General features: G+C 33.3%; 2 protein-coding genes across 2 annotated transcripts in view; both read left to right on the top strand.

The window, feature by feature from the left end:
* Nucleotides 1-25,411, top strand: part of nAChRalpha1 (nicotinic acetylcholine receptor alpha1) — a 54,768-nt gene that overhangs the window by 2,172 nt on the left and 27,185 nt on the right. The gene's annotated exons all lie outside the window — the stretch shown is intronic.
* On the top strand, nt 9,347-10,853 carry LOC149480121 (uncharacterized). The gene has a single exon (XM_089707344.1). It carries the CDS (start codon nt 9,565-9,567, stop codon nt 10,732-10,734), a length of 1,170 nt encoding a protein of 389 aa, XP_089563470.1. The 5' UTR covers nt 9,347-9,564; the 3' UTR covers nt 10,735-10,853.

Here is a 25,411-nt window from a genome sequence, read left to right as displayed (position 1 = left end):
CACAGCGTAGCATCACGCTGTAGCATCACGTCGTAGTATCACGTCGTATCATCACGTCGTAGCATTACGTATTAGCATCACGTTAAGCCGGGTCCACACTTATCATAAAAGAATCACATGTTTTGCTTAATATCATGCACAAGTTATTACCTACGTTTTTTTTCAAACTAGTGTAGTACGAATTGGCGTGTGAAAAGCGAAACGACCAATTTAGACACGATCCTCTTCAAATTGTCTTACTGATGCAGTTATAAATGCATGTTGCTATGGGCAACCTTTTTCCATATTTTTTTTACCGATTTTTTTACAATTGCTAGGATTTGTTTTTTTTAAACCGGACAATTTTTCTATATTCTAAAAATCGTATTGAAATATAAATAAAAAGGGTCCTAGGCATTTAAAAATAAATTCCATGAAAATATTTAATAGAAACACAAGAGCGTTGTCGATCGTTCAACCGTAACAGTATTGCACGCCTCATAAGCGAAGCGTTGAGGTGGGTACTACTGTCACTTCGCGCAAAACATCTGATTTTTCAAACTTAAAATGTCTTTATGTATCATACATTGCACTTGTAAGATAATACATACACACACATATTAAGAAAAAACACTATTTTTAACGTTCATGATATTTTTGATGTCATTTTTGTTATTTAAACTAGTTAAAAAACAATTTAAAAAAGTTCTGTCTTGGACGTCCGTGTGTCTGTATGTGCGGATCCTTTTTCTTGTTAACACGATAGCGACCGAAATACTTTACTAATCGAGTCTTTTTTTTTCTCTTACGCTTGAGTATGCTCAGGAATAGAACCCTTTCATTTTTCAGGGTCTGATTCGATGTGGTTTAATTGTTATTAAATAAACAAAAATAATAATTAATAAATATTTATTTAAAAAAAATTATGAGGCGTGCACTTTTGGATTTTCCAAATTATCGGGTTACTATAATAGATCACAGAGTATGTATGGACAATATTTATGTGCACATTATTATAATTTTTAAAGCGAATATACCATACATTTTGTATAGAAAAAGGAATATTTATAACATTGAAAATTTTAAATATGAAATATGGGATTCCTTTGTGGTTTTCGCGATGGTAGGTAATTTCTGTATTATAACTACCCAATGGCGCTTGTTGAATCAATAATAATTTTTCTAAATGTACAAGTCGATCGATTAATTCTCTTATTACAAATTATTTAATGAAATTGTAAATAACACTCAATACTATAATCGATAGAATTGAATTTATAAAACTACTTACCTAAATAATACCTATATCATTTTCATATTCAATTACAAAAATTGAAACAAATCCAATAAAACAACCGAAGGTGAGCCAAAAATATTCCACTGTTTATATACGTTTCAAATAACAGAAACATAACAGAACTTTGCCGATATAATAAAACTAGTTTGGCCCTTTTAATCTTTCTCCATTAGATATTTTCCTCGTAAATTACCATAAAATCCGACGTAACAAAGTTTAACGAGATCACGACCCTTTGTGACTCCGCTGGGTTATAATTTAATTCTAAATTCGTTCGCCTAAATAGTTTTCTAATCGGGACAGCCGTTGGGTGGAGCTACTAATTATATTTATAACTAACGGTCCGCCCCGGCTTCGCCCGTGGTACATATGTAAAAAAGATGTTGGCCGATTCTCAGACTTACCCGATATGCACAGAAAATTTCATGAGAATCGGTCCACCCGTTTCGGAGGAGTATGCAGACTAACATTGTGACACGAGAATTTTATATATAAGAAGTACCTAGGTTGTATTCGCGACTTGATATAATGCGCTCTTTTCTGTGCACGAAATAATGATTTTTACTTGATTTTATATAGGCTTCAAAACAAGCATTGCCCCACGTGGTATGCTTCCAAAAAGAAAATGTGTTGTGCTTTCCCTTTAAAATTTAAAAATATCTACCAGGGCTTAGTTTATTAGCCTCAGAAGTCTAGTGTTAATCTCTTTAAAAATAAATTCTATTTGATTAATCATGGTAAAGGTTTTATATTACTTTATGGATAGAAAAATATCGCAATAACTCATTCCGTATTAATCTAAGCCCATATTATTATGAATAGTTAAATGAATTAATCATGAAATCCCTAAGAGGTTTGTTTACTATATAGAGAAGAGACTTCATAGAAAAAAGGATTTATATATATAACTAGTGGCCCGCCCCGCCTTCGCCCGTGGTACATATTTCGCAATAAAAGGTAGCCTATGTCCTTTCTCGGGTATCAAAATATCTCCATACCAAATTTCATGCAAATTGGTTCAGTAGTTAAGGCGTGATTGAGTAACAGACAGACAGAGTTACTTTCGCATTTATAATATTAGTATGGATTATGGGGCTACTTTTCAATGAATCGCTTAGCACAATTACTAACTAAATTTCTACTCGATTCTTGATTCATAAAAATATGTAATATGCATTATGCATTATCTTTGATATGTATAGCCTTACTTGGATGACCTGATGATGATATTAATTAATCGAGCATTAACTGCACACAAAATTTCATGAACATCGCAAAAGGTTTACTTACAAGAATATTTCGTCATATGAATTTAATAGATTTGAAAGAAATAAAGAAAGCATTAATTTTAACACACACAACATCAACATTATAAATTTATACAATGACAAAAACAATTTGCTCAATCATATTTTGACTTATATTTTTATTACTTATCTACAGTTTCCATAACGAGCCTCATGAAACATGTACTAAAGATCGCTCATAATAAGCCACTTCCAGTCAAGTCATGTAAGCCGAAGCTCGAATACCTCCCCCTTCGTTATAAGGGTACACTTAGTTTAAAGTTCCCGATCCATAGGATTAGGGTCTGTTATTAGATACTAATTAGAGGCGTACAACAAACTTTTAATATAATGAAGTAGTGGTCGGTTTATGATAATATTTTAGTACATGATAACTAGGTACTCAGGTTTCTTACAGAAGTGCAGTTTAAGTTTTATTAAGTGATTTGTGATTCATGTATAATATTATTTAAAAGTGATGACTTGAAATAGTATCTTTACTATATTTACTAAGTTCTTACATATTATTATAACTAACGATAAATAATTTTTGGACACTTATTGATGTTAGAATAAATAATATAACTTGCTGACTTTAGAAGTTTTCATAAACGTTTTAAATTATAAACATAACACGAATAAAGTATACATAGGAATTTGTTGTTTATGTAACATATATTTTGCCTGCGTCTCTTTAACATACTATCATTATAGTAACCCAGTACTTATGTACACACTATCCCACTTCTGATCAATTGTTTTAATTCATACTAACTAACAATATTGATTATAATTTTACACACACTATTCCTATACAATTAACCACTAATTAAGATATTACCAAGCAAGTTGAATGCATTTGCGCATGAAGGAACTGCACGGTTTATATTAGCATTAATTGAACACAAAGTAAAGCTTCTGCAATATGTAGGTTACACTCTATGTAATTAATAATAATTATGCTTATATCAATTATCATATGAAAACTTTAAGTATTGTATTTTTGTATTGATACGCTATTTTTTGCGTTGATTACTGTCTAGTACACATTAACGATTTAGATTATATTTTGTTTAGTATCTACTAGTTCTAGTAAAAAACACACGGGCAATTATAATTAAAAAGAACCAAAGCCGAAACCTCCGTTAAAAGTATTTTATAAATTTAGAAAATCTTATTGCGCGAATTATTATGCATTGAAAGTAGCTCTTTATAATGAGCAATGAGGTAATTTAGCTGCCTTCGTATTTAATACATAAAGTATAGAAGTTCCTAGTACTGAAATAACAAATTACTAAATAGCACTCATCCCTTGAATAATATATGCAAGTAAAGTGCACTCCTCAATGATACCTAAAATATCTCAACGAACCAATACTTTGAATTGGATTTATACCGTGAACTGTACTTCACGTCGATTAGATATGAAAGGAAATTTGTATTTCAAAGGCTCTTGCAATATTTACAGCTATTTCAAAGAAGTGGCTATTTGCATATCAAAATCTGAAAGAGTGCAGTCTGGGAGAGTCTGGGCGTCTTTTATACGTATAATTTTATCGAATCAATATTCAAGTGAGTTTTAAATAAGGGAATGCGGTTAATTTTAAATATAGTTCCTTCTAGATAGGTTAGAGCTTCTGAAATTAGCCTTCGAATGAATAATTAATAATCTTTCTATTTTATAGAGGTAGGTATTTTGTAATAAAATATTAAGTCTTTTAAATAATATTTTGAGATAAAAAAATTGCAGATCGAAATACTTGAAATTTTATGAAATGTAACTAGCCCATTCCTTTCTATTGGACACAAGATTTTATACTTTCATAGTACTTTACATCAATTATTATTATCCATGGCTGATGATCAACTGTACAAAAATATTTGGTTACAAATTCCTCTGATACACAAATCTATAATATAAAAATGAATCCCAAAATGTGTTGGTAAGCGCATAACTTGAGAACGGCTGAACCGATTTCGTTAATTATTTTTTTATTATATTCCTTGAAGTACGAGGATGGTTCTTATGTAGAGAAAACGTAAATATGTACCACGGGCGAAGCCGGGGCGGACTGCTAGTACAATATAAATTTTACTTAAATATTAGCAGTGCATTTCTCATCTAATATTAAACGTCCAGTGAAAAAGTTGTCAAACTTGTTGGTCATTCAACAAGTGTCCCCAGAGCTGCTGTCGGAAACTAATAAACAGTTACGGTACAGATAATAAAATTAAACGATTTCGCTTGAATTCAATGTCCTTTTAAATGTGGAGATGTGCTCAGTTTTTGTGTGAGACATTTTATAAGCTCCGTACGTCTTAAACGCGGTGCAAAGAAATTTTGCAGTTCTCAGTCAATTGGATACTGTAATTAAACAATTTGTTTAGTAGTGATAATAATCTCAGAGATTTATTTATATTAGAAATATGTATATATTCTCTTCATTTGTTATTAAGTAAGAAGTAAGGAAATAGTAGTTGGTAGTTCTTACGGCAGGAGAAACAAACATGCTAAAAAAATATTATCTCTATAATTATTGGATACGTCATTTCAGGAAAACATTTCTCTCTCTTCAGCCTTTTTTCATTCACTACCAAGGCAATCTTCATAACTAGATTTACACACTGATTAGTGAACTTTGTAACTAAATTATCAAAGCCACCACAAGAATGTTATCCATCTTCATTTTGCTTATAAGCCCACGCCTGACCCGCTGCCCAAAATATTTACCACTACCTACCTGCGTTCCGCGGTTTCACCCGCGTGGCTCTGCTCCTGTTGGTCTTAGCGTAGTAATATATAGCCTATATCCTTCCTCGATGAATGGGCTATCTAACACAGAAAGGATTTTTCAAATCGGATCAGTAGTTCCTGAGATAGGCACGTTCAAACAAACAAATTCTTCACCTTTATAATATTAGTATAGATGTTAGTATAATGCACGCCCAAACCGATGTATGCTATACCACAGATAATATAATACAGGTTATACGTTACATGAGTTATGCAAATACATTAATACTGGATGGGCCACAACAGTTTGGTTTCCCTGGAGACATTGTTGGATCTATCTACTGCATTATTGAACTGTATACAATCTATTCTTGGCATGACCATTTTGATGTGACCTACGTTTTGGAATTTAAAAATTGTTATGTAATTTAATATAATAATCATAGTACCTATGATTTTCTTCTAGTTTGAGAAGATTTAACAAGTATATAGCCTATGATTTCAGGTAGAGTACCTGGTTAATCTAGTATAGGTTAAATTTCAAGTGGGAAAAAATGTACATGAATTTTATGAAGTTACCGAATTTATATTTATAGTCTTTGTAAATCTACAGCTAGAAAGTTGAAAACTAAAATAAATATATCTGTTTAAATTTATTACCTGTTTATTTGCTATTTGAATTTTTTCAATAAATGTATGAAAAAAATAGATAATAATTAAATATCTTCACCCGAAAATAGTATTGCATTCAAACAATCATTTGTATCAAAATAACCCACAAAGTTCTTACTTAATAGCATTCGAAAAGACACAATGAAGTGAGTTTATCGCAACCGCCTTAGGCCGGGTCCACATTTGTAGCATTTCGGTGTATCGTATCTCCGTTGCGTGGCCTCGGCGCGTATCATGATCGCTAGTTTGGACGCAAGATGATACCCGTTGATGATACACACCGTATCTGATACGGCCCGATCCGCACTAACCGTGTATCATGATACACCTCGTATCTGATACGCGTATCACGATCGGTGGTATGGACGTATTTTGATACTGTATTACGATACGATATACGTGATACACCGCGAACCATCGTGTGTCGGTTTTTCCGCGATCATCAAAGAGGATACACATCGTATCGATCAAGTTTGGACGTGAATGCAATTGATACGCGATCTGGAGCGTCCATTGTCGCCGATACACTGAGATGATACAGCATTTGATAAGTATGGACGCGTTTTTTTTCAAGATACGCCTTTATAATACGACATGGACAAATGAGCGTCCATATTTATGATACAAATACTCGATACGATACGACTGATCGTGATACGTCAAGATGCTACAAATGTGGACCCGGCCTTACAGTTTTATATATAGTCTGTTCAAAAATATTCATTATGCAGATAGCTGTCGCTGACCATTTGTTTTAGGATGAGGTCAATCGATATATAAAGCCAGCCACTGACGACCCTTCTGTAAAGCTATTCATAATCAGACTTTGTTTGTCCTTTTGAAAATTTTCTTTATTGTTTCAATTTTGTGCTGTGTATTGTTTAGATTGCTTTTAATGTTTTAATTTTGTAAGCAAAATTATAACGTTCTTATTAAATCGTAGTTTAATATTAAATTTGTTAACTTTTATCTATCGTCTAAAATATTCAGATAAAAAATATATATATTGAAGAATAAATCTTTATTGTGTTCGTATATTCCATTCAATTTCAAGCCCTTTTTACTTAATTTTTAATTAAGAAAGCACGGAGTTCGATAGGTACTAGAAAGTAACATCAAATATAACATTTAACTGATTCATATTATTAGGTATCTATTCGGTTCAGTAGTTTCAAAAAGTATAGACTATAGACCCTATAACATGAATTAAAATCATACATAATATCCAATGAACCTGAAAACATAATAATATGTAACTAACCTATAAAAGCACAAAACATTAAACACCTCATGTAAATCACTAACAACATTAACCTCAAAACATTCAAGTAAAAACACGTTTAATATTCAAAACCTAAGTAAACCCGAAACTCAACAATGTAACCTAGAAGCAGCACCTTTTAAAAGATTATCACAAATTCATGTCGTTGAGCAGGTATTCAGGCGAAAAGTGTCTTTAAAGCAAGTACTTAATGGCTGTATTTGCTTGTAGCTTTTGGAATATGCTAACAGATGAACCGATATGAGTTAGAGCTTAAGGTTAGTTCAATGGAATTTGTTGTCAGAGTTAGGTAGTGTTAATTGTTCGCAGTGCAGGCTTTAATCATCCACTGCAACTCAAATGTTGAGTAACAGTTTAAAATTTAAGTTCAAATTAGCCGTAATTTGGCGTGAGATTTAATTATAACTGCCGTTTCAATTTTTGTTTGCAACTTCTGAAACTCGATTTAAATATGGAATGTTCCAAATGTTATGCGTGTTTGTTTTAATGGTAGGTATCTGAATAAAAAGAAAATTACTGTATCTGGCTCGTTTTAAAACTATTTGTATTAGGTAAATAATAAAGGTTGTTTTAAAAGTAAAGCTCTTGTCTCTATAATTGAAATGTATTTTGTAATGTTATTACTTATTACTAATAACATTTGAATGTCATAATGAATAAAAGCTTTGAAAATACGAAATAATTAACCCTAGCAGGTCTTAAACGCACATCTTATCACTGCAGTCTTTTAATTTCATCTTATTACATAGAATGTAACTAAAATATTTATTACTAGCGGTCCGCCCCGGCTTCGCCCGTGGTACATGTTTACGTTTTCTCTACATAAGAACCATCCTCGTACTTCAAGGAATATAATAAAAAAAGAATTATCGAAATCGATTCAGCCGTTCTCGAGTTATGCGCTTACCAACACATTTTGCGATTCATTTTTATATATAAGACTAGCGGTCCGCCCCGGCTTCACCCGTGGTACATATTTACGTTTTCTCTACATAAAAACCATCCTCGTACTTCAAGGAATATAATAAAAAAAGAATTATCGAAATCGGTTCAGCCGTTCTCGAGTTATGCGCTTACCAACACATTTTGCGATTCATTTTTATATATAAGAAGATTACACATTGAGCTACTATTACTACGGAGAGTATGGAGACGATACCGCCTACATCACTTACTTACATCACTACGTAGTAATAATAGCTCAATGTTATTGCAACGTATTTATATTATAATGTTATTTAAACGATACTTGTAAAACTGTAAAAGACGCACTTTCAAATGCCGTCTCACGATCAAATGTTTCCTATTCTTTCGCCTCATAAAAACATCTAAGTATTTAATGTTGCATATTATAATTACGTTATAGTTATATTATCTTGAAGCAAAAACTCCAAACCAAGAAGCTCACAGATGACCCCGATTAGCTGAACTCATTAAACTACATCACTAGTGCATTTGTCTCACTCAATTTACCAAAAGGGTCCAAGGGTCAGGAAATGAAGCCGCGATAGATGACCGGATTGTGGACGAATGGGAAATTGTGTATCGATTTTATTTTTACATGTTTAATCAAGGCAAGGGTTGAATGTGTGGTAGGAAGTTATTGATAACCGCTTAACTTTACTTGAAAAATTGATGTATTTTGTTCAGAAGGAAAAATAATCCGCATTTATAGTTTTCAAGTAAAACTTCTTTAGGCGTTGAGAGTAATATTTCAAGGTCGCGTCATGGCAATACCGTCATATCATGGAATTATCCGACGATTTTGGTATCTTTGAATATTGCCAAATAACAGGGGTCCATAGGTGGACCGCTCCTGTGGGACCTCTTGTTGGATCCCCTGCTGTGGATGTTAGAGGAGATGAAAGTGTTCTGTCAGGCGTTTGCCGACGACATAGTGTTAGTGTTTGATGGCGATACGGGTTTAGAAATAGAGGTCAAGGCAAACCGCATATTAGGAATAATTGACGAATGGGGTGTCAAAAATAAGCTGAAATTCGCGCCACATAAGACATGTGCCCTGCTCTCGACACGAAAACTAAAATATGACAAGCCACGACTTACAATGGGTAGTGTGGACATCCAGTATTTTGATAATATTAAAATACTGGGTCTTATTATTGACGGCGGCCTGACATTCAACGACCATGTTGGGAACGTTTGCAAGAAGGCAATCGCCCGCTACAAGCTATTAGCGAGAGCAGCCAGAGTAAGTTGGGGGCTTAACCCCCAAGTAGTTAAGACTATATATATCGCAGTTATAGAACCGACTATCTTGTATGCATCAGCAGCGTGGGCACCCACAGCGGAAAAGATGGGGGTCCAAAAGAGGCTTAACACCGTTCAACGGGGTTTTGCCTTGAAGATCTGCAGAGCATATCGGACTGTCTCCCTGAACTCTGCGATGCTGTTGGCTGGGATTCTCCCTCTTGATCTCAGGATACTCGAAGCTTCGAGGCTTTATGAGATCGGGAGGGGTGTGTCGCACCCGGCGGTGTTGAGGGACAGGGAGGTGGAACGAATGGCACCCGCGATTGAGGACCCACATCCGGCAGAGCAGGTAGAGCTGGGGTTCGGCTTGGTAGATGAGGACACCTATGCCGACGTGGTTGACAGCCACGTCCACAGGGTCTATACGGACGGCAGCAAGATTGAGGGTCGCGTCGGAGCCGCCCTTTCCGTATGGAAAGGTGAGGCCGAGACAAAGGCCGTTAAGCTTGCGTTGCCACCGTATTGTACCGTCTATCAGGCCGAGCTCCTAGCGCTCAAAAGAGCAGTAGACATAGCCTGCAAGAGCGGAGCGGCAAAGGTCGGTGTCTTCAGCGACTCCAGATCGGCGCTCCAGGCGGTTACCCTGAGTTCCCGTCATCCCCTGGCTGTGCAAACACGGGCGGCCCTCCGAAACGCTGCATTGCAGAGGCGGGAGGTCTCCCTGTTTTGGATTAAGGTGCACGCGGGGCTTAAGGGGAACGAACGGGCAGACGAGTTAGCCAAGGAGGCCGCTCTGGGGTTGAGGAGGAAACCGGATTACGATCTGTGTCCTGTTTCATTCGTCAAGCGTATTTTGAGACAGGATACGATCAGCGAATGGGATAGGAGATACGATGTAGGAGGAACGGCCGGAGTCACGAAGCTCTTTTTCCCAAGCGCTGCTACTGCATACAAGGTAGTCGGGAAAATAAACATCACACACCACACCACACAAATACTGACTGGTCACGGCGGATTCGCCTTCTACTTGAACAGATTCAAGCTGAAGGATAATCCGTCGTGTCTATGTCAGCCTGGAGTTGAGGAGACGGTTCCTCACCTGTTACTCGAGTGCCCAATTTTTGCAAGCAATAGATATGCTATTGAACAAAAATTGGGCATGGCGATGACGGGTGAGAATCTGCCTTCTGCCCTGGGGGACAAGTGTAGGGATGCGTTCCTACAATATTGTAGAAATATTGTAGTCGTAGTCAACCAAAGGAATAGTGTGTGATATTAGTTAGCTCTTTACTGTGATATAGGATTAAGTTGAATGTTTTTGTGCCGTGTTTTTACCGAATTTTTATAATAATTTTAATTTTACAGCATTTTTAGCAATTATTGTATAATATTTTAGTCATTTTATTTGTAATTTAATCTAGTATTTTTTATCTTGTTTTAAAGTAGTATTTTATATTGTATTTTTTATTGTATTTTAATATTATCCATACAAAAAAAAAATATAAAAAAGCAAAAAATGTCTCTGGACTATAATCCAGAGGTGGCGCGAACACCCTGTGATGACGGGTGCCTTATTAAAAGAAAAAAAAAATATTGCCAAATAAGTTTCACTTCTGACAAGTGTGGTCGGCACACACGCTCTTTTACGCGTAGCTTCATTATCATTAATTATTCTTTATATTTAATTCTTATACCCTTTATCGGACCCTTTATTACTAAACAAAATTACGTAGATAACATTATTTATACATAAATTATGTACGTCGATACACAGGTAAGAACCTAACCGATACATTATGCAAACATGTCTGAAATATTCGAGCTTACCAATCCCTCATTCTAGACAGCCATTGAACCTATCTAGGTCCTGGAACGTGTCATAACTGGCATACAGTGTCCCACATACATGAATGCTACATACATACATACGCTCCACTAAGATGCATAATAGAAATGCCGTGGCTTGAACCCGAATCTTCCCTAAATACTTGGGAAAATACGCCTGACTTTATCGTAGTGTGTAGTGTATGTGACTATGTTTTTTCAATGGGAGAAAAGAAGCTTTTTATTGTACTGAATTATAGTATTTTTAAATTTCGTTTGGTTATTAATTACCGTCAAGTTACATATGTTTTAACAATTTATTGTGATAATTTTGAATTTAGAGTTTGTGATAATTTTCTATTTTTACGTAAATATAGATAATAATTTGATCATCTAGAAAAGTATTTTGTGTGATTTACAAAGAAAATAATAATAGAAACAAATAAGATTTGTGTAATGCAAGCCGATATTTCTATGTAAAATTTTTGACAATTCAAATTACTTTTTCCTTTTCATTTTCTTCACAATATCGCTAGGTATAAAACTTAATAAATTATTATCAATTATATGGTTAATTTATTTAAATACTTAGAATATACCTATACACTAATATATAATATAAAATCTCGAGAAAAACTCAATAATATCGATAATATACAGTGACTTTCATTACACCACACTTACGTATCTTTTTGTACGGCATAATAAAGTACTATTTGTAGATAATGTTTATATCAAAACTTTGCCAAAAACTATTGAAGTAATAAAAATATTTCATGAGAAAAGAGGTTTTGTTTAAAACTTTTCATATTTAGCTTGCCCGGTCTTTTGATAGTGGGTAATAATGTTTTTATAACATTCTTGAGTACAACATGAATTTCGTAATTTTTTATTACAATAATATCATAGAGCTTGTATGCTAAAACTGCTAATAAATAGTTTTAGCTAGAAAAAGTATAGATAATTTTCTTATATAATAGTGTAAACACATTGTATTTATTAAGTTTTGTTGGGTACGTATAATTTTTGTATACACTACCTTTTATTAAATATTAAAGCTGCAGATTGTAGGATACTTTTTCCATTTATGTATTGCGCAAGCTTAGAAATTATAATCAGCTTATCACTGCTTATGTCATATATTATTTTTATTTTATATCAATTCTTGAGCTTATATTCATTCAACAAAGGTAGGCGATCGAAAATTGTTTGAGATTAACGAATAAATTCATTATAAACTGTACAAAATTCCACACAAAATAGAGACGGAGAACAGACAGATCGACAAGCCTTAGGATAATTCCTTACATTGAAAACAAAACACTACAACATACACCCAGCCTACAGGCCAAGGCATTCCAAATAAGACAATTTTCTTGCACCAAATTTTAGAGCTAGCAGTTTTATCGCAAATCCAAAGGGATTTCAATCAAGAAGATGGATGATAGGTTAATCTGGGAGATCAATGGGCCGGGTAGGGCCGGGAAGGAATGTTACATTATTTACACATATATATGCAAACAAATACGCAACAATTTACAGATAATCTTGAAATACGTCACCACAATGGTGGTAAAAGTTCGCTTATCTTTCGGGTGCGGGGAATTAAATTTATCTGGGAGTTTGATTAAAACGTTTTTGTTGTAGGTGTTTGTCGTGGTGTGAATTGTTTTTATAGTTTTAAAGCTAAGTTAGTTATTTAAAGTAATACATATGAATAATATAATCCTCGACTCTACATTAAAAAATATAGATCGCTCAATCCACGATTCTACTGATATTAAGTCTAGTAAGTTAGTATAATATTGTTGTTTTTTTTTTTTTAATACTACAACCGACAAAGGAGCGGGCGTTGTACTGATGAAGGTGATCACCGCCGCCCATAGCAATTGCAACGTTAGGTAACCTTGCGATTGTTTTGCCGGCCTTTGAGAGACGCGTAGGCTCTTTTTGAATATATTGCAGTTTTAATCCTGTGTATTTTAAATCCTTATGATCTTCATAACTTAAATACTTCCACACAAATGTACAATTAATAATGTGAAACCTCTATATTCCTTTTTCCTCCTATTTCCTAATGTTAGAGATTTATTTTCATTTCCTTAACTAAATAATATTTTATCTTTCCTTTTCCGTACAAAATCAAGTGAAGCTAAAAGAATTTCACCATAAATAACAATTCTCAGTGCCCTAATGAAAACCAACATGAATCCTCCATGATTAAAAGCTAAACTTAAACACTATTTCTCTAAACATAATAAAGCTTTCGCACTAAGTTTTCTTCACTTAGAGAGTAAATGAGAAATTGTAAGCCTGTTTACACTACACTCGGCTTATAAATTGTTCTACCTTTGAAGCTATCAGCTAATGAGGATTTATTGACGTCGCAGAAGTTTTATTAAAAATGGAAATATTTTTATTAAACACTCATATTTCTTCGCAGCTAGATGATTAATAGGCTGCCCTTTTATTTGCAAGTTGTGTAAGTTGCAGTTTTAATAAATGTACATTATGAAAAATTGTTGGATATTAAAGTTGTCCCCAAGTTTGGTAGTTTTAAAATGTTTATTTTTATGAAGTTATTTAAATTTCACTTTACTTACATTTAATGTAACATTTTCCAATAGTTTGAGACTGTTTTGATTGGTTTTATGAAATATACAATAAATTAACACATTAATTTTGTAAAATTGCAGCCAAATTTTATGCTAATGCGAAAATATCATTAGGGAAAAAATTCAAAAGCATTAAAAATTATTATTATTATTTCGATAATAAAAGCATGCCTCAGTGTGAATTGGGTCACGCTGACATCGCTCCCGGGTCTGCCACACCCTCACAGAAGCTTGGCGCCAACGTGGTTATATACCGACAAACTGAACTTATAAGGAAGCCGGAATAAAAACAAAGCATAGATAATAAAGTACCCTTCTTATCAATTAATCTTACCCTTGTATCACAGCTATGTGTATTTAAAGGAATCCATGGTATATGGAAGCTAAACAGACGTATTTTCAAATAACAATTTTTATTTTTGTAAAACATTACTAACATTTCATGAAGCATTCCATCACCATGCCCAGTAACCACCAATTGCCAATTGTATTCCTTTAATTTAAATACTTCCGTCTGTTCTCGAACCTTCTAGAACGTTCGAGAACATTCTGGAACGACAAGAGACATTCGAAATAATTAACACAAAGATCCAAACATTTAGCTGCACAGCTGCTGGGTATTGAAATAATTATTTTCGCTCCACTCCAGTATGTGTGTCATCTTAAATCACTGCGCTCGCTGTTATTGTTTGCACTTACTGCATTATTCCCTGAGGAGTATCTTGTATGAGATGCATTTCTCATTTTCAATGTTGACAGAATGTAAATTAGGATCTCGACGATTTTAATAAAGATCCCTCAAGGCAAAGCTTGGTTAGAGCCCTATTGGGCGTGGCGTTACCTTTTATTAATGATAGATTTCGCGTGCGGTTTAATCCTTTGATGATTTCTGTTTCAATTAATTTGAATTGATTTTACTCTCTCTTGTCTTCTCTTGACTTGGCATTCAGATATCAATATACAAGAAGATAATTTATATAGTTGTTGCGTAGTTTGATTTACGTGTAGTATAATTACTACACTAAAATACATCTAAAATACATCTAAATAATTTTAGTAATAATATATTTTTATCTACTGCATTTAATGTATCTAAAAAAAACATATATTTCCTGCCCTGGCTTGACGAAAGACATAGGTTCGAATCCTCGTAATATAACTTATTCTATTCTTTAAAAAAATTTCATTCAAATAACATTTGAATGGTATAAAACGAAATATCAAATATATGGTTTAATCTATACTAATATTATAAAGAGGAAAAGTTTGTAAGTATGTATGTATGTATGTATGTATGTATGGTTTTCACGCATAAACTACTGGACCGATTTCAAAAATTCTTTCACCATTAGAAAGCTGCATCTTTACTGAACAACATAGGCTATATTGCATTTTCAAAAAAATTAGAGATCCTTACCAAAAATGCAATAATGTAACCCAAGGTGTAAAAAAATCCTCAATAAAACTTCTGTCATCGCGTGCGCTGCGGAATCTATTGAAGATAGAACAAAAAAATGTTCTACGGTATTATAGAATGGATCAATATCTACAAGAAAGTCCGCGATACCATATGTCCATCTTCAGTAGTTATGTTACTACAACAACTTTTTTACGTTTTCAAAGTAAATAGAAGTGCCGACAGTAATCAAACCATGTATGCATACACATATATTAATCCTTATCCCATTAAATGATGTTTTATTATAGGCTGTTTCAATACCAGCAAAATAATTTTTAAATGAAAAGAATTGGATATTCCATTCAAAAGATATAACGAATTTTTAAAAGTGTCAATCTACAAAAAATAGTAGGTATACTGTTCGAGCAGGCCGTAGTGCGGGGGTCACGGAGGAATTCTACCAATATGCGTCTTGACGGAACACAGTGGGGTTTTGGACGGTAGGAATCCGATATAACCCACGGCCCCTCCCCGGAGGCCGTGGGTATCTATGAAAGATTTCCCCACTAAAACAAAAAAAAAAAAGGCCGTAGTGCGGGACGGGGTAAAGGTGATTTTCATGTGATTAAAAATTAAACCTATAGTCCGACCTATAGTAGACTTTTCACTGTAACGATATCGCTATCTATGCGGGTGAAACCGCAGGGCATTGCTAGTAATATTATAATTATTTAAGCAAAACGATATGGCGACATTCCGTTCAGTTGAATAAATAATAATTTATAAGCTCAATAAACATCGCTACTCAACAACAACATATACTATTTCCTTTTCATTTAGGTACTTTTTCAGTTTATCCTTTACACACTTTGTCATTACTATGACATGTTCATGTTCAATGAAAAGCTTCCGCATTGCAATGAGTCAGCGGTGAAGAACCGTATCAAACAATTAAATGCTATTAATTATGTTACTAGAATTTCGTTTTCAAATCATCGATTGTGGTATACTTAAGGATAATAAAGTGTGATCACTTACAAAGACGAAACAAAGACGCTTTCTCTGTCCCTATGTCCATATGTACCTATATTTAAAACTACGCAACGGATTTTGATGCGGTTTTTTTAATAGATAGAGTGATTCAAGAGGAAGGTTTTAGTATATAATTTATTATGTTTTAGACAAAGCGGGCGAAGCCGCGGGCGGAAAGCTAGTATCTAATAAAGTGAATTAAACAATCACAATACGATTAATTCAATGACATGTAACTATGAGAAGTTATTTATATTAATGAAAGCAGTATCTTCATGTAGTGGCTAACGATATACTAATACTTTAACGTTAGAGACCAGTCTCTCTGTTGAATACAAATTGTCACATCTACGATGTCAATGGAACTGAATTAATTGCTTCCGTAAGGATCTTGAAGTACTTGATAGTTAATTTGAGCTTACAGGCTGTAATGAACTAGAATCTATAGTTTCTTACTTTTATGAATACTGGATTATTATTGTAATAGATTCCTTATTTAGGCAATGCATGTAAAGATCTATTTATTACGTTACATTAGCAAGCAAAGTCATACAAAAAGTCTTACTGTGTGGAGCCAAGGCGAGTGGCTAGTATGTTATCAATGAATTATTTCATAACTTCTCGCTATATTAAACTGAAAACACATCAACTTTTTAAATTTTCATGTGCCGAAAAATACAATGTGATTTTCTAGAATCCAGTCTTAAGTAACTTTCTGCTAATACTCGGGGTATTTTTACAATCGTCTCAACGTTAATACGTTTAATTCGGCCACAAAGCCCTGTAAGACCCGCTAGGATAAACCTTATTTTATATTGATCTCTTTAGTGTGGAGTTCTTTGAGAAGGGATAACTGAGTTTTATTTGAATTTTTTGGAATTAATGTTCAGTATTCAAATTTCAATCATAGTAGATATTTTCAATGATGTCAGTAGTATACACTACTATAAAAAAGGTTCTTTGCGAATTGCTAACGAATCAAAAAATGCAATATATTTAGGAATTAAAAATTTTCAACGAAAAAAACAGCCATAAAAAGTTACACGCTTAACTGTGTTGTGAATAAATATAATATGTATTGTCTTTATTCCTCAATAAACACACAAAGCATTATCAGCCACGAGCGTTCACAAACACAGATGACAGTCCGGTATCGAAATACAACATTCGCAAATGAACAAATACAAACAAATTAGGACTTACCAAACAGAGGATCACTCTCATCCAATTTAATTAGGGTCACAATATACAACGATAAGGGAAAATCGACAGACCTCAAGCCATTGCTTCTGCGCTCTACCGTAAAAGGGTAGGTAGTTTATTTTGAAGACCCTCTCAGGCGTTGATTTTAAATGTTTTAAGCGAAAACAATTTGCGATGTAAAGTTTCGAGCGAATTCGGCTGACTTTAGTGATAATTATATTGGTGAAAGTTTTGTTTGGGTGATGCGACATTTTTTGTAGCGTGTGCTTTTCGAATAATTGTGTTTTTTTCTTGTTATTTTAATGGAAATTTAAGCGACTTTATTGTTTGATATAAGTGTCCAATGAGCTCTAAGTATTACATTATACATTTATAAGAATGATATAATAATACGTAAGTATAATAGATATGATATTTATTAAATGTCCCAATTGTACAGAAATTATACGAAGAACTGTGCTCAATATCAAATAATAAAATACCGTTTCGAAATAAGCATTATACAACAATAACCTCCGAATAAATAGAACGTAATAGAATTATTTCCAGAAGATTCCACAAATCTGTTTCTTTACATGTGAAAAATATATTTCAAGCACAATAATTTAAATGAAGCAGGCGTGACAAGAGAATCCTGTATCCTCGTCCTAACATATGCATGAATACTTTTATTTGTGGAAATAAAAAGGGCTCTGTTATTTCATGTTCTAGAAGACATTTATGATGATCTCGTACCTTCGAGGGACGCGGGAAAACAGAACGAGGTTACATTATGTAAACCCTTAAATTTTGGGGTATAATGCTTCTTGTCATTTAAATCAAACATATTTTTCGTGAATATAAAGCGATATTATAATATTGTTGTCTACGTGTTAGTGTTATTAAAATAGTGTTATGATGCATTGTTTCTTATTATATTTGGGTAATTTTGAAAATAATACCAATTTTTAACGATGTTTTCTGTATGACGGTACTTAATTTAATATTGTTTTTTAAAATACCGTAGATAAATGAGTACCAGAAAGAATAGGATATATAAAGTTCGTTTTTCGTTTGTTATCAATAAATGTTTTATTTATTTTATTTATTTTTATTTTTTATTTAAAGTCACAGTCCAGTTCAAGTAATAGCACCTTGAACACACCCAAAGTGAGACACAATCTCAAAACGAAATCCAAAAGCACGAGCAACTATCAAAAGCCGTGCCAAAGAGTAGGTATAAGTCGACAGATCAACTTGGAATACCGCCAGTATCGTTCTGCGTACAATGAAAAATCTTTAGCCTGTGGCATTGTAAATTCGGTTACGTCTCTGGCGGCCCAATTCAGCGGTTATCATTTTTATTCTTACAGTACATTGAACGATTATATTTTGCCGGATAATAAGGATGTTTTAAATGTGAACGTTTTTCATTTTTCAAATTGTGATGACGTAGCGTTATCACGTGTTAACGCTGTTTGAACAAATGCTCTATAAATCTTTTGAAAGACTTCATAAGGACTTTATAGCATCTTCGATCTTTATGGGATTGTTTCAGCCATCGTTCGTCGAAGACGTAACTAACAAGTATCCTTTTTTTCATGTCGGTGTTTTACGTATTTTGGTTATGTTTGGACTCTTTTGAAGTAATTCATTTCTATCGAAGCTTGATAAAAAAAAATATTTTTATGCAAAATAATAGCCCATCGAACAATAGAATTCTAACAAATATACATACGACTATATCGTCGCTTTCCAATATTTAAATAAATATCAATATTACTATTTACAACCTTCTAAACCTAAATTCACAAGGATATTTCAAATTAAAACGACCCAGATATGACACGCTACCCCAAGGAACTATGACGAAGGTCCTGGATTATCGGGACGTCACCAAATCCTTTTTTACGCGAAAACAAGGTCAAAGTATGGAAAATGGATATCCGTATTCCTACGAGACGCGTAATAAAAATCTTGGAGGCCGTTCTTTTTGTGCATTAGAAAAACAAATGGGAACACATTAGGAAGGATTTGTTGTGCAAAAAGTTTAGCGCTGTTTAATAGGTACAGAGAATTCGTATTGTGTTTTATGGGATACTAGCATATATTCCTGGATGTTTTTGTATTTAAGAAATAAAGAAGGAGGGCGTACGAATTTTATTGGGAGTTATAAAGTAACTTGTACCACCAACATTCTATATATTATATACCATTCTATATCCGAATAAATTTAACAGTTTGACAGACTAATAACATAGTGTAACAATCTAGGTAAAAATCGATCACATTTTATTTAAAAAATATTCAAAACGTATTTAAAAAGTAACCTTTTCCTAGCTAAGATACATTTAATACACTCAATTTCACATCCCATTGTATAAATAGCCACCAAACACTGCTCAGACCCCAAACTAAGAAGGAAATAATGAAAAGCTTACAACGCTATTACGTGGTAAATCAAGCAATCAGGGTAAGCCTTTAATCCAACTAGAATTTGATCCACAATAAAGGTTAATTGGTACAATGTCTAGCACAATGACGTACGTAATGCAATCTGCATTAAGCTGTAGCTTGTCATACATGTGCATGAAATGGTTGATTCAATTTTCAACTGGATGTTAGAGGAAGTTAGTAGCACGACTTTGTGCTTATCATTTTCAACAATATTAACAACTGAACTGTCAATTCGACGGTATATTTTGATGTTTTTTCAAAACTTTCGACTTGGTGAACGGTTTTCGATAATTGTTTTTGAAGGGGAACTTCTTTAGGCGCGTTGAAAGTAAAAGGTCTCATCATTGCTCTACCGTCACGTCATGAAGAAAGGCGACGATTTTTGTAGTATTGAATTTTGCTAAACGTTTTTGACTCGTGTGCTCGGCTCACACACTATTTGAAATGATGCCTCCCATGTGGTTCCAGTTACATTTTGTCTCAGTTCTGACAATTTTAAGACGGTTTAGATTTATGTTAAAAATAATAATTATTGTTATGAGTTAATTTTGAATGAATAGCGTATTACGATGTTTGCTCATAAGTTTAATTGGCTCTTTGTATTTATAGTTCTGATATAAATAACGATTAAGAACTATATTGTGTCATCTAAGTAGGTAATCCTTTATTTACCGTCTGTCCTAGATTTTGCACGTATTATTATTATACGGTTATTTCGATGTCTCTTTTCTGTTTTTCAGGTTAATGTGTAATGAAAATTTTTCTAAATATCTTTTGATAAGTAGTAACTTACTGATAAAATTTTCTTTTTATTACATTGCATCGAAAGAACAAATTCACGTCAGATATTATTTTCTGGTTTAATCAGTTTGTTCAATGATTAAAATAATATTTTAATATCTATATAAAATGCTCCTAATATTAAATTCTGTTATTTGTAATACAATATTTTCAATTAAAGTAAGTAAATTAAAGAAACTTGTCAGCTGTCCCTTAAAAAATGTATATCGTATCTTTTATTTATTTATATCAAAATGAACAAATATAGGTATTGTTTCCAATAGAGATAGTAATATATCAACTAATTACAAAGTAAGTAATAATACGCGAGCATTTGCGGTTAATTCAGTGAGCTAGGTAGTGCTATCAGGATGTAGTTCCTTTGAACTGAAACTTAAGCTAATTCGGGTTGCGACGCGAATTGCTTGGCTTACTTCAGTGAAATTGTCTTCTGAAATCAGCGAATATATACCACAAGTTTCTAGCTACGGATTGTGTATAAATGCTTTACATAAAGTATCGGGTTTTAGTAGGGACTAGAAGATTGGTATAGAAATGCAGCTGTTAGTAAATGATATCAAGTATTTTAGATTATACTATACTCATAATATACCTACTCATAATAATGGTAATCATTTTTTTGATATGACAGAGTAGATGCGATGGTGATGAAGGCATATCAGCTCTTATTACCTTGATAAATCGTAACTTTCGTCTATATTACTTTTTAAATCCCTACTAATATTATAAATGCGAAAGTAACTCTGTCTGTCTGTCTGTTACGCTTTCCCGCTTAAACCTCTCAACCGATTTTGATGAAATTTGGCACAGACAATCTTTAGACCCTGATAAAAAACATAAGCTACCTTTTATCAAAACACCACGCGAGCGAAGCCGCGAGCGGAAGCTATTTTTAAATAAATGGATAAAAAAAGATACTCAACTTCATCAACACGACATTAACAGAATAAACTTGTCACAATAATTTCAATATTAAGCTACAAGTTTATTAACATATATCAAGATTTTATCAAAGCATTATCGATAAAAAGGAAATAACTCTATCTCTATCACACCTACGGGGGGACATATTTCATATCCTACTCTTATCGATGACCGGGTCACCAAGGATAGCAATATAGTCCATTGTTATTAAAAAGATGTCAACTTTGGACCGTTGATTTATAGCAGCTTTGCGATTCACGATAATGGAAACGTATTATATTATAATAGTGAAATCACTACGTAGTATAAAACAAATTTCGCTTTCTCTGTCCCTATGTCCCTTTGTATTCTTAAATATTTAAAACTATGCAAAGGATATTGATGTAGTTTTTTTAATAGATAGAGTAATTCAAGAGGAAGGTTTTATATAAATTTAGGTAGGTATAAATTTAGGTTTTAGCCAAAGCGGACGAAGCCGCGGGCAGTAAGCTAGTACTGAACAAGACAGAAGTAATCCTATGTCTATGTTACATGAGCGGCAGTGGCTTTTTTACATTTACAAAGTTATGGAGTTGTTGTTAGTAGGTATTTAAATCTTTGAACAAATCACAAGATTTTCAAGAAAATGGGTAAGATTTGAAATTTGAAAAAGCGTAACAACATTCCATTTATTTATGTAAGAATCGTTCACGATTAATCTTCTTATATATAAAAATGAATCGCAAAATGTGTTGGTAAGCGCATAACTTGAGAACGGCTGAACCGATTTAGTTAATTTTTTTTTTATTATATTCCTTGAAGTACGAGGATGGTTCTTATGTAGAGAAAACGTAAATATGTACCACGGGTGAAGCCGGGGCGGACTGCTAGTACATAAATAAATGCAATGTTGTTACGTTTGACTAAAAACATAGATAAAGCACGCTCTATTCCAAAACTACCACATTTTTTTTAATTTTAAAACAAGAATTTTTACACATAATTTCCCAGTTTCAACGCTTTACTCTAAAATAACTTTTTGCTTTGTTCATTAAAAAACGAAAGGTACATACATATCCCATTTCTAAATAAATCGATACCTAAATCTTAATCTTAATCTTAATACTACTATAAAGGCGAAAGTTTGTATGGATGTATGGATGTATGGATGTTTGTTACTCTTTCACGTTAAAACTACTGAACCGATTACAATGAAATTTAGCACACATATAGAGGGTAACTTGGATTAACACATAGGATAGGTTTTATCCCGGAAATCCCACGGGAACGGGAACTATGCGGGTTTTCCTTTGAAAACGCGGGCGAAGCCGCGGGCGGAAATCTAGTAATGTAGTAGTATAATTCCTTTATTAATTTGGTTAATTATACCTACTAGATAATATTACCTCTAGTCTGTACACATTAAAATTGCACGGTTTCATTTCTTAGAATAAAACCTAGCGCTTCTCAGTAACATGTCACAGGTCCTAAAGCTCATTATAGGATCACTTAAAACAAACGAGGTCAATGTGGTACAGGTTAACTCTGTCATTTATTAACGTTGAATTTTTCGCGATTTTGTTCCATTAAACGATATTAACAGGGGTGATTTTTGGATGGATATAAAAAACTTAAAAACTACCTACACGGAATGTGGAATTTGGCAGTAACCATGTCATCTCCGAAAATTATACACGGCTCTGAAAAAAAAGGCTAATCTACGCTAACATAAGGTTGTAAAATGTTATACCTTTAGTGTAACCATTGTAAATCGCCATATAGACGAAACAGGCTTCAAAACAAAAATCTATTAAATGATTAAGTCTATTAGGAACAATTGGACCTTAACAAAATGACCAGTCAAAAGAGCTACGAAAAAAGTAAAAATATACGAAACTAGCGTTCCGCCCCGGCTTCGCCCGTGGTACATATTTCGCAATAAAAAGTGGCCTATGTCCTTTCTCGGGTATCAAAATATCTCTATACCAAATTTCATGCAAATTGGTTCAGTAGTTAAGGCGTGATTGAGTAACAGACAGACAGACAGAGTTACTTTCGCATTTTAATATTAGTATGGATTAATAAGATAGCTTCGAGTGGCTTCAATATTAAAGTAACTGTTTATATTGAAAGTTAGAACATTGCATTCCTGTACTCACTTTAATCGTATATAAATATAACTATATCGCTTTTAAATTTTAATTCCACCCCATCTAGCAATTAAGTCATTGAAAAATTAAGTCCGCGATTACTGTTCCGTAATACTTAAGGCGAGTACCTTCGTAAAGGCATTACAAAGTTTAATTAGTGTAGTTAAGGGTCTGTTACGCGGCTAGCTTTAGCTCGGATATTTTGATCTTCGTGTTATGGAATTTGGTCAATCTTTTGATTTATTATATAAAAATGAATCGCAAAATGTAAGCGCATAACTCGAGAATAGCTGAACCGATTTCGTTAATTCTTTTTTTTTAATATTCCTTGAAGTACGAGGATGGTTCTTAAGGAGAGAAAACGTAAACATGGGTACATGCCCGTGGTGACGGGCGAAGCCGGGGCGAATCGTTAGTTTATTCTAATCGAATCGTTTTCAGACTAATAAATATTGTAAAAAAATTATAGTTCTAAAATGTTTGCGAATTAAATGATATTGTTTTTTTTTGCCACATCGGCTCGATAGACATACCTCACTTCCCTATTTTTTCTATTATCATCCTTTTCTATCCTAAAACAAAAGTTTGTTTTATACATACGTTTCATAAATGTTGTGTACATGACATTTACATGCATTTATAGTAGTAGGATTACAAACTAGTTTGTTAGTTTGGGCTTATACAACCCGCTAAACGGATATACCCGTCAATAAGGATTATCAAGTGGCTGGTATTGTGTCAAACGTGACGTCATCATTGAGTTTCATATTAGCACAGTATATTAACGAGAGACGAAAAACATAATTGCTAAAGTGTTCATACCGAACACCCAAGACTAACAGCTAAGACAAAAACTATTTTGAAAAATAATATTATATTGACTCTACATTTTTAACGTGGGCGTCAAAATGTTCTTTTTATAATTCAATGTACAGATTTTTTGCATATAATCGTAAGGGAGAAAACAGTAGCTCAAGAAAAGAAGCATACTTTCAAAACTTTGATACAACCAACTTTTTTCAAATAATATCCATCTAAATCTATACTAATATTATAAAGCTGAAGAGTTTGTTTGTTTGTTTGTTTGAACGCGCTAGTCTCGGGAACTACTGGTCCGATTTGAAAAATTATTTCGGTGTTAGATAGCTCATTTATCGAGGAAGGCTATTATATCATCACGCTACGACCTACAGGAGTGGAGCCACGGGGGTGAAACCGCGCGGAGCAGCTAGTATTAAATACGTATGAAAACTTTCTTTATTTTTAACTTATTATATCATTGACAAATACTGATTTACTAAACTTAAATACATTTATCGACATCCGTAATTAAAGTCCTTCAAAATTAACAAATGAAACAATTCAAATAATCTTTTTGTATTCTAAGAAGTAAGTAATAAACAACTGTATCAAACAAATATCATTGTTGAAGCCTTTTCCGATAATTTTATTATGTTGTCTATTATAAGAAATGTATTTTCTCATATTATTTCATTAGTCCACGTCCTTACAATTAATTATAGGAACAATATTGTTTCATTATTTTGCTCCACTGGTTTGAGCCTTGGTGGCTTTTTCAAATAATTT

The sequence above is a fragment of the Colias philodice genome, chromosome 19 (assembly GCF_061535455.1).
Source record: "Colias philodice isolate Cphi_HAF_F1 chromosome 19, ilColPhil1 Martin Lab GWU primary, whole genome shotgun sequence".
In the NCBI taxonomy this organism is placed as follows: Eukaryota; Metazoa; Arthropoda; class Insecta; order Lepidoptera; family Pieridae; genus Colias; species Colias philodice.
Note: the sequence above shows the minus strand (reverse complement) of the source record. Positions and strands in the feature narration are given on the sequence as shown.

Excerpts from the sequence above, each read along its gene's own strand:
- LOC149480121 (XM_089707344.1), top strand. The coding sequence starts at position 9,565 with ATGGGGGTCCAAAAGAGGCTTAACACCGTTCAACGGGGTTTTGCCTTG.